The sequence below is a fragment of the Hypanus sabinus genome, chromosome 11 (genome assembly GCF_030144855.1).
Source record: "Hypanus sabinus isolate sHypSab1 chromosome 11, sHypSab1.hap1, whole genome shotgun sequence".
Classification (NCBI taxonomy): Eukaryota; Metazoa; Chordata; class Chondrichthyes; order Myliobatiformes; family Dasyatidae; genus Hypanus; species Hypanus sabinus.
Window position 1 is genome coordinate 69,007,535 of NC_082716.1, and position 12,374 is coordinate 69,019,908.

At 37.9% G+C, this 12,374-nt stretch overlaps 1 protein-coding gene across 2 annotated transcripts in view; it reads left to right on the forward strand.

Annotated features, from left to right (window-relative positions):
• Nucleotides 1-12,374, forward strand: part of gpsm2 (G protein signaling modulator 2) — a 76,706-nt gene that overhangs the window by 52,650 nt on the left and 11,682 nt on the right. For both annotated transcript variants that reach the window (XM_059984664.1, XM_059984663.1), the window contains exon 11: nt 7,581-7,651. In XM_059984664.1, coding sequence (XP_059840647.1) covers nt 7,581-7,651 — 71 coding nt within the window. The remainder of the gene's footprint in view (nt 1-7,580; nt 7,652-12,374) is intronic.

The window sequence follows — 12,374 nt, forward strand, 5'->3', positions numbered from 1 at the left end:
GGATTTATATAAGAATAAAAGTGACCTAATTTATCCTTGGACATATGGGCCCTATGTACAACCTTAAATTGTATTAATGAATGTTTGGTACATATAGAAGATGTATTAACTAATTGAAGAATTCTATCCCAATTCTCAATAGGAATAATAAGATTAAGCTCTCTTTCCCAATCATTTTTTATCTTATAAAGGGGCTCTGAACGTATCTTCATAATTATATTATAAAGTTTTGATATAAGCCCTTTTTGAAAAGGGTTTAATTCAAACAAACTCTCCAAAATATCTGAAGACACAAAATTTGGAAACGTAGGAAGTACAGTACTTAAAAAATGCCTAATCTGTAAATATCTAAAAAAATGAAATCTAGGCAAATTATATTTATTAGATAATAGCTCAAAAGACATAAAACAATTGTCCAAAAATAAATCAGAAAATCTTAGTAATCCCTTAGTTTTCCAAGCCGAATAAGCTTGATCTATAATTGAAGGGTGAAAAAAGCAATTAGATACAATAGAAGTATTTAAAACGAATTGAGTCAACCCGAAATATTTCTGAAATTGAAACCATATACGTAAAGTATGTTTAACTATCGGGTTGTCTATTCGATTCGGCAATTTGGAAAGAGCAAAAGGGAGAGAAGTCCCTAAAATAGAACCCAGAGCATAACCTGGTACCGATTTAATTTCCAAGCTCACCCAATGAGGGCCAGAAGATCCATCCGAATCTTTCAACCAACATAACAAATATCTAATATTAACTGCCCAATAATAAAATCTGAAATTAGGTAATGCTAACCCACCTTCCTTCCTTTGTCTTCTGTAAATGTATTTTACCTAACCTGGGATTTTTATTCTGCCATATATATGAGGAAATTTTTGAATCAACATTAGTAAAAAAAGACTTCGGAATAAAAATAGGTACCGCTTGAAAAATATATAAAAAGTTAGGTAAAATAACCATCTTAATAGCATTAATCCTACCTATCAGAGATAAAGATAATGGTGACCACTTAGTAAACAAACCTTTAATCTGATCAATTAAGGGTAAAAAATTAAACCTAAACAATTCTTTATGATTTTTTGTGATTTTAATCCCTAAGTAAATAAAAGAGTCATTAACTAATTTAAAAGGTAAATTTTCCATAAATTGGGACCTGTCTATTCAAAGGAAACAATTCACTCTTATTAAGATTTAACTTATACCCAGAAAACTCACTAAATTGAGCCAACAATGATAGAACTGCTGGAATAGATTTCTCAGGGTTAGAAATGAATAATAATAAATCATCTGCATACAAAGATAACATGAATATCTGTCCCACGATTAATATCTTGTGATTTTCTGATGGCAATTGCCAAGGGTTCTAAAGCAATGTTAAATAGTAATGGGCTAAGAGGACAGCCTTGTCTAGTGCCCCGAAATAAACGAAAAAAGGGAGATCTTTGATTATTAGTAAACACTGAGGCTACTGGAGTGTGATAAATCAGTTTAATCCAGGAAATGAATGTCAGACTAAAATTAAACTTCTCCAACACATTAAATAAGTGAGGCCACTCAACACTATCAAATGCTTTCTCTGCATCTAATGAAATAACACATTCTGAAGAGCTATGTGAAGGAGTGTAGACAATATTCAGTATTCTCCTAACATTGAAAAAAGAATAGCGATTTTTAATAAAACCGGTTTGATCTTCCGAAATAATTTGGGGTAATACCTTCTCCAACCTGGATGCCAGTAACTTGGAAAAGATCTTGGAGTCTACATTCAATAAAGATATTGGTCTATAGATGCACAGTCAGTAGGGTCTTTATCTTTCTTCAGTATTAAAGAAATAGAAGCTCTATAAAAAGGATTGTGGCAAATTCCCCAATCTAATCGATTCCTCAAAAACCCTGCATAACCAAGGAGAAAGAGTAGCGGAAAAACATTTTAAAAATTCTACTGTATACCCACCTGGACCTGGCGCTTTCCCAGAATTCATTGAGGAAATAACCCCTTTGATTTCTGCGTCCGTAATAGAAGTATCCATTACTGAGAGATCATCGGATGATAATTTTGGAAAATTAAATTTCCCAAGAAAATCACACATGGTATTACGATCCTGTGGGAATTCAGATTGATACAGGGAGGTATAAAAGTCTTGAAATGACTTATTTATCTCATCATGGTTAACTGTCAAATCCCCATTCTGCTGACGAATCTTAGTGATTTGATGATTAACCAAAGCACTCTTCAACTGACTAGCTAACAGTTTATCTGATTTATCACTATGTATATAAAAATCAGATCTGGTTTTCATTAATTGATTTTCAATCGGAGATGTAAGTAATAAACTATGTTCGGTTTGAAGTTCAACCCTTTGTTTGTAAAGCTCCTTACTAGGAGTGATCGAATATTTCTTGTCAATCTCTTTAATTTTATCAACCAATAAAAGAGTTTCCTTCTTAATGCGTTTTCTCAAACCAACGGAGTAAGAGATAATCTGTCCACGTATATACACTTTAAAAGTGTCCCAAAGTGTTCCGCAAGAAATATCATCCGTGGAATTGGTTGAAAAGAAGAAATCGATCTGTTCCTTCATAAATTTAACAAAGTCCAGATCTTGCAGTAGAGTCAAATCGCCATTGCCTAACATTAGAAACTGTATCCGTAAATTTAATAGAAAGTTTTAATGGAGCATGGTCAGAGATGGCTATAATATCATAATTATAGCCGATTACCAATGGAATAAAACAAGAGTCAATAAAAAAATAATCAATTCTCGAATAAGAATGATAAACATTTGAGAAAAAAGAAAACTCTTTATCGTTAGGATACCGAAATCTCCAAATATCAAAAACTCCATTATCAGACAAAAAGGTGTTAATACAAGTGGCTGACTTATTGATTAAAGTCTGAATAGATAAAGATTTATCCATCAAAGGATTTAAACAACAATTAAAGTCACCACCCATTATTAACTTATATTCGTTTAGATTAGGTAAAGAAGTAAATAAGGACTTAAAAAAATTAGGACAATCCACATTTGGAGCATAAACATTAACCATAGCAACCTTTTTATTACAAAGTAAACCCGTAATTAACAAAAATCTACCATTCGGATCTGAAAAGATATCGTGTTGAACAAATGCAATAGAGGAGTCAATAAAAATTGAAACTCCCTTTACTTTGGCATTTGAATTCGAATGATACTGTTGACCTCGCCAAGACCTAAAAAAGCGATATTTGTCCTCCTTCCTCACATGAGTTTCTTGAACAAAAATAATATGAGCATTAAGTCTTTGGAATACTTTGAAAATCTTCTTTCGTTTAATCGGATGGTTTAAACCATTAGTATTCCAAGACACAAAATTAATGGTCTGAGCCATAATTCTAAAATCAACCCTTTGGTATAAAAAGGGTTAACCAGATTTTAAACTCATGCACCCGGAAGAGGAACAAAAATAAAGAGCGGACCCAGAAGTGACGACATCGTAGACATATTTGAAGTTCAAAAACAGCCCAAATGAAAAAACTGAAACAAACTAGTAAAGGAAAAACAGAATTAGAAAACAGACCATCCCCCACCCCCACAAGAAAAAGACAAGAATAAGCCAAATTGTGGCTTGAAAAAGGAAAAGATAAGACAAATTCTACCCCCATATCAGCGGAAGACCACTCCGTATATAAAGGATATATATATAAAAGACCACCCCGACCTTAAAAATTATGATCACTATACTAAAACCACACTTCTTATAATCACTAAAAGCTTATAAATCGGGTTATAACCCAGAGAAAACATATTTAAACTATGATAAGCGATGCATTGTAGGAAGAAGACGAGAGAAAAAAAAATACCGCCATCTTAAACAAAACCAAAAAAATATTTTTCAAAAAACCACCATCTTAATAAAAGAAGAATTCTCCTTCGAAGGGTTAAAAATACACCTTAGAAGGAACAAAAATAATAGTCAAGAATATAGTATAATGGTTAAAGTGTATAACACAGAGCGATTAATATGACGAAAACACACTTTAACTTAAATATAAAGTATAGGATAAACCTACACCAATAACCAGAGACTAAATCCGGTTTGAGGAATCGAAAACCATCTTACACGATCAGAATCACTCGTTTATTAGAGATTAGTGTCTGTAGCAGTAGGGAAGTTCTCATCCAGATAACTTCTCGCTTCAGATGTTGAAAGGAAATACTGGCGTGGAGCATTGGGTGGAGAGATTCTAAGCTTCGCAGGCTATAAGAGCGCAGGTTTTAGATTTTTCTCGTAACATTCAGACATCAGAGGTTTAAAAAGAAGCCTTTTCCTCATAACTTCAGGACTAAAATCTTCAACCAAACGGAAATAGTAATCTTGAAATTTAACTATTCCTGCCTGCCGAGCCGCACGAATAAGTTGTTCTTTGTCGTGTACATAATGAAACCGGACAATTACAACCGAAGGTTTAGCTGGAGCACTCGATGATCGATGCCAAATTCTATGTGCGCAATCAAGTAACGGAGGGTTATTTGGAAAAACCGACAGAAACGCATCTTTTAAAAGTTGAGCAAAATATTTTGAAGGGTCGTCTTTTTCTATGCCGTCTGGGAGACCAAGTATACGTAGGTTCTGTCTTCTGGACCGATTCTCAAAGTCGACACTCTTGGCTTTAAGAGCTTCCACCAATTTAGTGGTCGAAATTAAATCCTGTTGCAATTTTCCAATTGTCAAATCTCGTTTCCGAGCATCCTCTTGCAGAGATGCGATAAGAACTTGCTGCTGGTTAATTACTGAATCCGTCTTAACCATATAATCTTGAAAAGCCTTTATATCTTGTTTAAAAGTTTGTTGTAGTTCATCAAACTTTTTATCCAAAACCTCCATAAACAGTTCATAAGTTAATACAGTGTGTTGCGGATGAGCTTGCTTCTTTCCATTGCCGTTCGGGTTGCGCCCAGGTTCTCGTCCTTTAGATCTAAGAGACATTTCTGTTTGCATATCTTCAAAAATTCACAATAAACTCTTAACGATAATTCCAAAAAAATAGCAAGAATCTTTGGTGTAGTTAAAAATAAGTTGGATAAGGGTGATCAAAGGTTAAAAAAAGTAAAGGTTATGGAGTGAATCTAAAGCAGTACTCACTCCATGAGTGTCTCCTGCTGACCTCTGATCAAAAAAAAACAAAAAAACTTCTTAGTCAAAAAAAAAGGAATATTCTGAAATAAATATAAAAATTTTGGTAAAATCATAATTTTAACTATATGAATACGACCAACAAGTGAAAATATAAGTGGACTCCATCTACTAAATGAATACTTCATAAAGTCCACAAAGGGAACAAAATTGGCTTTTCAGCTATCACGGGGGACAAGACAAGGTTGTCCATTAAGTCCTTTGTTATTTAATTTAATATTAGAACCCCTTGCTATTGCTCTTCGTAAAGTCAAAAATATTCATGGGATTTTTGTGAATGAGACCATGCGCAAGATCTGTCTTTACGATTTATTGGTTTATATATCTAAGCCTGATGAATCTATTCCTGCTTTGCTAAAATTATTTAACAAATTTGGAGATTTTTCTGGATATAAAATAAATTTTAGTAAAAGTGAATTGCTTCCTTTAAATGAATCTGACTCTATATATGATAATATTCCCTTTAAAGTTACAGATACTTTTACATATTTGGGTGTTATAATCACTAAAAAATATAAGGATCTTTATAAAGCCAATTTTGTTCCTTTAGTGGACTTTATGAAGTATTCATTCAATCATCTAACTTCTTATCACCCATATTGCCGGTCAGTTTCGTATCATCAATACAATTAATTTCTTCATTCCAAACCATTGATAGATTGCATAATTAGATACAACTTCAATCCATGAAAATTACATATTTTTTTTGACTGCTCTCTGTCTGTTACCAATTTTCAGTCCATGCTGGTATACGATTTTTAATCCTATGTGCCCTAATTTTATTCCCTTTTGTATAGCACCTTACTACCTACTACCTACGAAAGATCTGCCAAGCATTATTTTTCTTTTGCCCAATCCTGTCAGTATCTTCCAAGTGCCCTGTAACCACTTCCTGCTGATGGTGTCACACTAACTGATCTGTGGATCCCATTTTCTTTCCCAGGTGTTTATGAATGGAAGGTAGGAAATGTAACTCTCATCTTTCTAACAGTAATTGGTAGAGAATTGCTGTAATTTTGGAAGTTTGACACCAGTGCACCCAAAGCCAACTCTTTCAGATACTGGATTGAGGAAATCATTACTCTCTGTCCCATTTTTATTTTTATTTCTACATTTTTCTCCCCTTGGCTCCTCGCTTGCACTTGATTTCTTGTTTTCATTGTTTCTGTAGGTCTTGTGTTTTTCCAAACTACTGTAGCTTAATTTGCACTCTGACCACTACTTTAAAACTTGCATTATTACTAATCATTTACAAATGTCCCTTAATACCAGATTAACCGTTTCTCATTCAATAATTCTAGATTTAAAATAGCATGTTTCCTCATTGTTTTCTCAATTGTTTTGCACACAATCCTTAAATTGTCCTTCAAACCATCATTGCTAACTTTGTTTCCTCTGTAGGTAAATTAAAATCTCCCATGATTATGCTTACACGTGCCTCCAACTTCTTGACATCGATCAGCTTTTCTGGCTGGTTACACGTATCATTTACTGTTACAGATGAATACTGTAGAGAAAACTAAACCAATAAATGTTTAAAAGACCATCAGTTCTCCAAAGACCACATTCCATAAACATTATGGTCAGTGGGCAATGCATACTGTGCTTGGACTTTCTGTGCCCTAGTGGGACCCACCCATAAGGCACAAAGGTGTTGAATGGCTTCTTTCTGTGCTTCCTTGCCAGCTAACAGTGAGATTGTGGATGGACCAACGAGTGAATGCGGATATCTCCTCTGGGGTGGAAATGATGCATTCTTGGTCTGAGCAGTCACAAGTGTAAAGTGAATTGCTTCATGATCCTTGCAGTCCGTTGCAATTGGTGCAGCCAGCCTCACAACTTGCCAGCTTTTAGTGCATCCTACTGGTTCTGATGACTGTTTACCCTTTTCTGTAGATGATGCCTGTGTGGCCAGCATTCTGTGTGTTACTTTGTCTTGGAATGTTTTCCTGTCAGATAATTCTGTGGTATTCTGATGTGCAGGCTTCCCTTCTTTTTGCCAGATTTCCTAACACTCCTGTGGCCTTCTGTCTTTTACTGTGGCTCTCATCTCACAAGCTTACTTGTACCCTCATGGTGTTAGTATTGGAAGTGGAGCTTGGCGGATCAGTCTCTGGCTTCTTCTGACTCTACTACTGCTGCATTGACAATTGAGCTGTCGATGGGATGAAACGTAATCTTTCAGGGTATCTCTCAATAAAAAAGGGGTAGTGGTGCACAAATTAGTTCTGGTGGTGGTCATAAAATGGACATGTTCAATTAACATACTTAATAGAACATTCAAATAGGCAGCAGAAGAATATGAAAGGCTGTGTATATAGACAGCTGTTATCATTAGTGTCACCCCCAGTTAAAATGTTGAAGAGTGAAAGCAGGACCAAAGAAGGTAACTTTGTTCTTTGCAGGAGCTCGACCAAGACTGAGCCGTCGGCAAAGTATGGAGAAAATGGAACTTATGAAGTTAACACCAGAAAAGGTATGGGTATTGGTAGTTCTAGAAATAATTATGCCAATTGTAACATTTCATAAGCCAATAAAAGAAAACATTGATGGAGAAGATTTCAAGGATGTTTTAGAGAAATGGAAAGGCTTGATGCTCAAACATTGAGTTGACATGCCTTCAGCAGTGGAGCAAAGATAAGCTGGATGCATAAAGACCTGAATTGTTGGACAACTGGAGTAGCACAGTAGTATAGCTGGTCTGCTTCAACCCAGACTTTTGATGCTTTTTGTGTAAAGCTTTCACTTTCTTCCTTTGATGGCATGAGATTCCTCTGAATGCTGTGGTTTCTTCCTACATCCCAATGACATGAGATGGTAAGTTGATTGGCTACGGTAAATTACCAAATACGTGTAAGCTAATGGCAGCATATAAAAGATGTTGATCAGAATTCAGGGAAAAGAATATTTAAAAAAAAATGTAGGACAGGTTTAAATGGGTGATTGTTAATGGAATTAGCATTTAAGTTGCATAGAGATTGTGGATAAATGTTTCCACTTTTTGAGATTTGAAGACTGACATAAATAATGAAATGTTTACAAATATACCAAATAAGGATATAAAGAATAGTAAGTTTGTGAAGTAGCATAAATACCTGAAATCTTTATGAAGGTCAAGAGAATAAAATGGTATGCTGTTAAGTTTATTAGAGAGCAACGATGAGGGTAGAGTGGAGCTCATGTAGACGAGCTAGCCAAAAAGGGCTCTTTTTTATATTGTGGATTTGATTTATGGGTATCAAGTAATTTTTCACTCTTTTGCATAAATGTTACTTTGGTACTGTGTAGAAACTTTAAAACTGTGTTAAACTATCATGTTCTTACAACAAAATAGTATTTCTTCTCACTAAAAATGTCTATCCATCAGAGCCTTTGAACATTGAATTTAACATTTGTAAGTACTTACACTTCCATCAGAGTTTTTATTTTATTTCATTTCAATAGACAATAGACAATAGGTGCAGAAGTAGACCATTCGGCCCTTCAAGCCTGCACCGCCATTTTGAGATCATGGCTGATCATCTACTATCAATACCGGGTTCCTGCCTTGTCCCCATATCCCTTGATTCCCCTATCCATAAGATACCTATCTAGCTCCCTCTTGAAAGCATCCAGAGAATTGGCCTCCACTACCTTCCGAGGCAGTGCATTCCAGACCCCCAGAATTCTCTGGGAGAAGAAGTTTTTCCTTAACTCTGTCCTAAATGACCTACCCCTTATTCTCAAACCATGCCCTCTGGTACTGGACTCTCCCAGCATCTGGAACATATTTCCTGCCTCTATCTTGTCCAATCCCTTAATAATCTTATATGCTTCAATCAGATCCCCTCTCAATCTCCTTAATTCCAGCGTGTACACGCCCAGTCTCTCTAACCTCTCTGCGTAAGACAGTCCAGACATCCCAGGAATTAACCTCGTGAATCTACGCTGCACTTCCTCTACAGCCAGGATGTCCTTCCTTAACCCTGGAGACCAAAACTGTACACAATACTCCAGGTGTGGTCTCACCAGGGCTCTGTACAAATGCAAGAGGATTTCCTTGCTCTTGTACTCAATTCCCTTTGTAGTAAAGGCCAACATTCCATTAGCCTTCTTCCCTGCCTGCTGCACTTGCTCATTCACCTTCAGTGACTGATGAACAAGGACTCCGAGATCTCTTTGTATTTCTCCCTTACCTAACTCTACACCATTCAGATAATAATCTACCTTCCTGTTCTTACTCCCAAAGTGGATAACCTCACACTTATTCACATTAAAGGTCATCTGCCAAATATCTGCCCACTCACCCAGCCTACCCAAGTCACCCTGAATTCTCCTAACATCCTCATCACATGTCACACTGCCACCCTGCTTAGTATCATCAGCAAATTTGCTGATGTTATTCTCAATACCTTCATCTAAATCGTTGACATAAATTGTAAACAGCTGTGGTCCCAATACCGAGCCCTGTGGCACCCCACTAGTCACCACCTGCCATTCCGAGAAACACCCATTCACTGCTATCCTTTGCTTTCTATCTGCCAACCAGTTTTCTATCCATGTCAATGTCTTCCCCCCCGATGCCCTGAGCTTTGATTTTGCCCACCAATCTCTTATGTGGGACCTTATCAAATGCCTTCTGAAAACCGAGGTACACTACATCCACTGGATCTCCCCCGTCTAACTTCCTGGTTACATCCTCGAAAAACTCCCAACAGATTAGTCAAGCATGATTTACCCTTGGTAAATCCATGCTGGCTCAGCCCAATCCTATCACTGCTACCTAGACATGCCACTATTTCATCCTTAATAATGGACTCTATCATCTTCCCCACCACTGATGTCAGGCTGAAAGGTCAATAGTTCTCTGTTTTCTCCCTCCCTCCTTTCTTAAAAAATGGGATAACATTAGCCATTCTCCAATCCTCAGGAACTGATCCTGAATCTAAGGAACATTGGAAAATGATTACTAATGCATCCAAAATTTCCAGGGCCACCTCCTTTAGTACCCTAGGACGCAGATCATCTGGACCTGGGGATTTGTCAGCCTTCAGTCCCATCAGTCTTCTCATCACTGTTTCCTTCCTAATGTCAATCTGTTTCATTTCCTCTGTTACCCTATATCCTTGGCCCATCCATACATCTGGGAGATTGCTTGTGTCTTCCTTAGTGAAAACAGATCTAAAGTACTCATTAAATTCTTCTGCCATTTCTCTGTTTCTCATAACAATTTCACCCAATTCGTTCTTCAAGGGCCCGACATTGTTCTTGACTATCTCCTTTCTCTTCACATAGCTAAAAAAGCTTTTGCTATCTTCCTTTATATTCCTGGCTACCTTGCGTTCATACCTCATTTTTTCTCCCTGTATTGCCTTTTTAGTTAAGTTCTGTTGTTCCTTAAAAACTTCCCAATCATCTGTCCTCCCACTCAACTTAGCTCTGTCATACTTCCTTTTTTTTAATGCTATGCAATCTCTGACTTCCTTTGTCAACCACTGTGTCCCCTTTCCCCCCTTTGAATCCTTCCTTCTCTGGGGGATGAACTGATTTTGCACCTTGTGCATTATTGACAAGAATACCTGCCATTGCTGTTCCACTGTCTTTTCTGCTAGGATATCCGTCCAGTTAACTTTGGCCAGCTCCTCCCTCATGGCTCCATAGTCTCCCCTGTTCAACTGCAACACTGACACCTCCAAGCTGCCCTTATCCGTCTCAAATTGCAGATAAAAACTTATTATATTATGATCACTACCTCCTAATGGCTCCTTTTCTGCAAGATCGCTTATCAAATCCTGTTCATTACACAACACTAAATCCAGAATAGCCTTGTCCCTGGTCGTCTCTCATACAAACTGTTCCAAGAATGCATCCCGTAGGCACTCTACAAACTCCCTATCCTGTGGTCCAGCACCAACCTGATTCTCCCAGTTCACCTGCATGTTGAAATCCCCCATAACTACTGCGACATTACCTTTGCCACGTGCCAATGTTAACTCCCTATTCAACTTGCACCCAATATCCATGCTACTGTTTGGTGGCCTGTAGACAACACCCATTTGGGTCCTTTTGCCCTTACTGTTCCTCAGTTCTATCCACACAGACTCTACTTCTGACCCTATGTCCCCCCCCTCCCTTGCAAAGGACTGAATCTCATTCCTCACCAACAGGGCCACCCCACCCCCTCTGCCCACATTTCTGTCCCTATGATAGCACGTATACCCTTGTACATGCATTTCCCAGGTCTGATCTGCCTGCAGCCATGTCTCCATTATCCCAACAACATCATAGTTACCCATTCGGACCTGAGCTTCAAGCTCATCCGCCTTATTTCTGACACTTCGTGCATTCAGATATAGAATTTTTAGCCCATTTCTCCTCTCTCTGTTTGAATCGCTGCTTATTGTGCTGAACCCAGCTCCCCGAACTCCCATTGGGCTATATACCCCTAGAATTTTGTTGTCCTTCCTAAATTTACTTATTCTTTCAACACATTTAACTCCATGTTCCGTCAGACCATCCCTCTGTACATGTGTCCTCCTTATCACTTGTTCCGCCTCAACTTTCTCTACTACACACTTAATATTCCGGAACTGTGTAGTTCCCCACCTGTCCTTTATTCTTCCTCTCGCTATCCTCTCTCACATTCTGGATTCCCGCCCCCTGCAAATTTAGTTTAAACCCCCCCAAGAAGCACTAGCAAACTTCCCTGCAAGAATGTTAGTACCGCTCCAGTTCAGGTGTAAACCATCCCTTTGGAACAGATCCCACCTTCCCTGGAACAAAGCCCAATTATCTACAAACCTGAAGCCCTCCCTCCTGCACCATCTCAGCCATGTATTAGTCTTTATAATCTTTCTGTTCCTTGCCTCACTCGCATGTGGCACAGGTAGCAATCCTGAGATTATTACCCTGGAGGTCCTGCTCTTCAGCTTCGCACCTAACTCCCTGAACTCCCTACGCAGGACCCCCTTACTCATCCTACCCACGTCATTGGTCCCTACATGGATCACAACATCTGGATTCTTGCCCTCCCTCTCGAGAATAACCTGCACCCAATCTGAGATGTCTCAGACCCCGGTACCAGGGAAGCAACATACCATCCGAGACTCCCAATCTTCCCCACAAAATCTCCTATCCACCCCTCTGACTATAGAATCTCCTATCAATACCGCTCTCTTCTCTTCCCTCCTCTCCTTCCTAGTCGAGGGTCCAACCTCAGT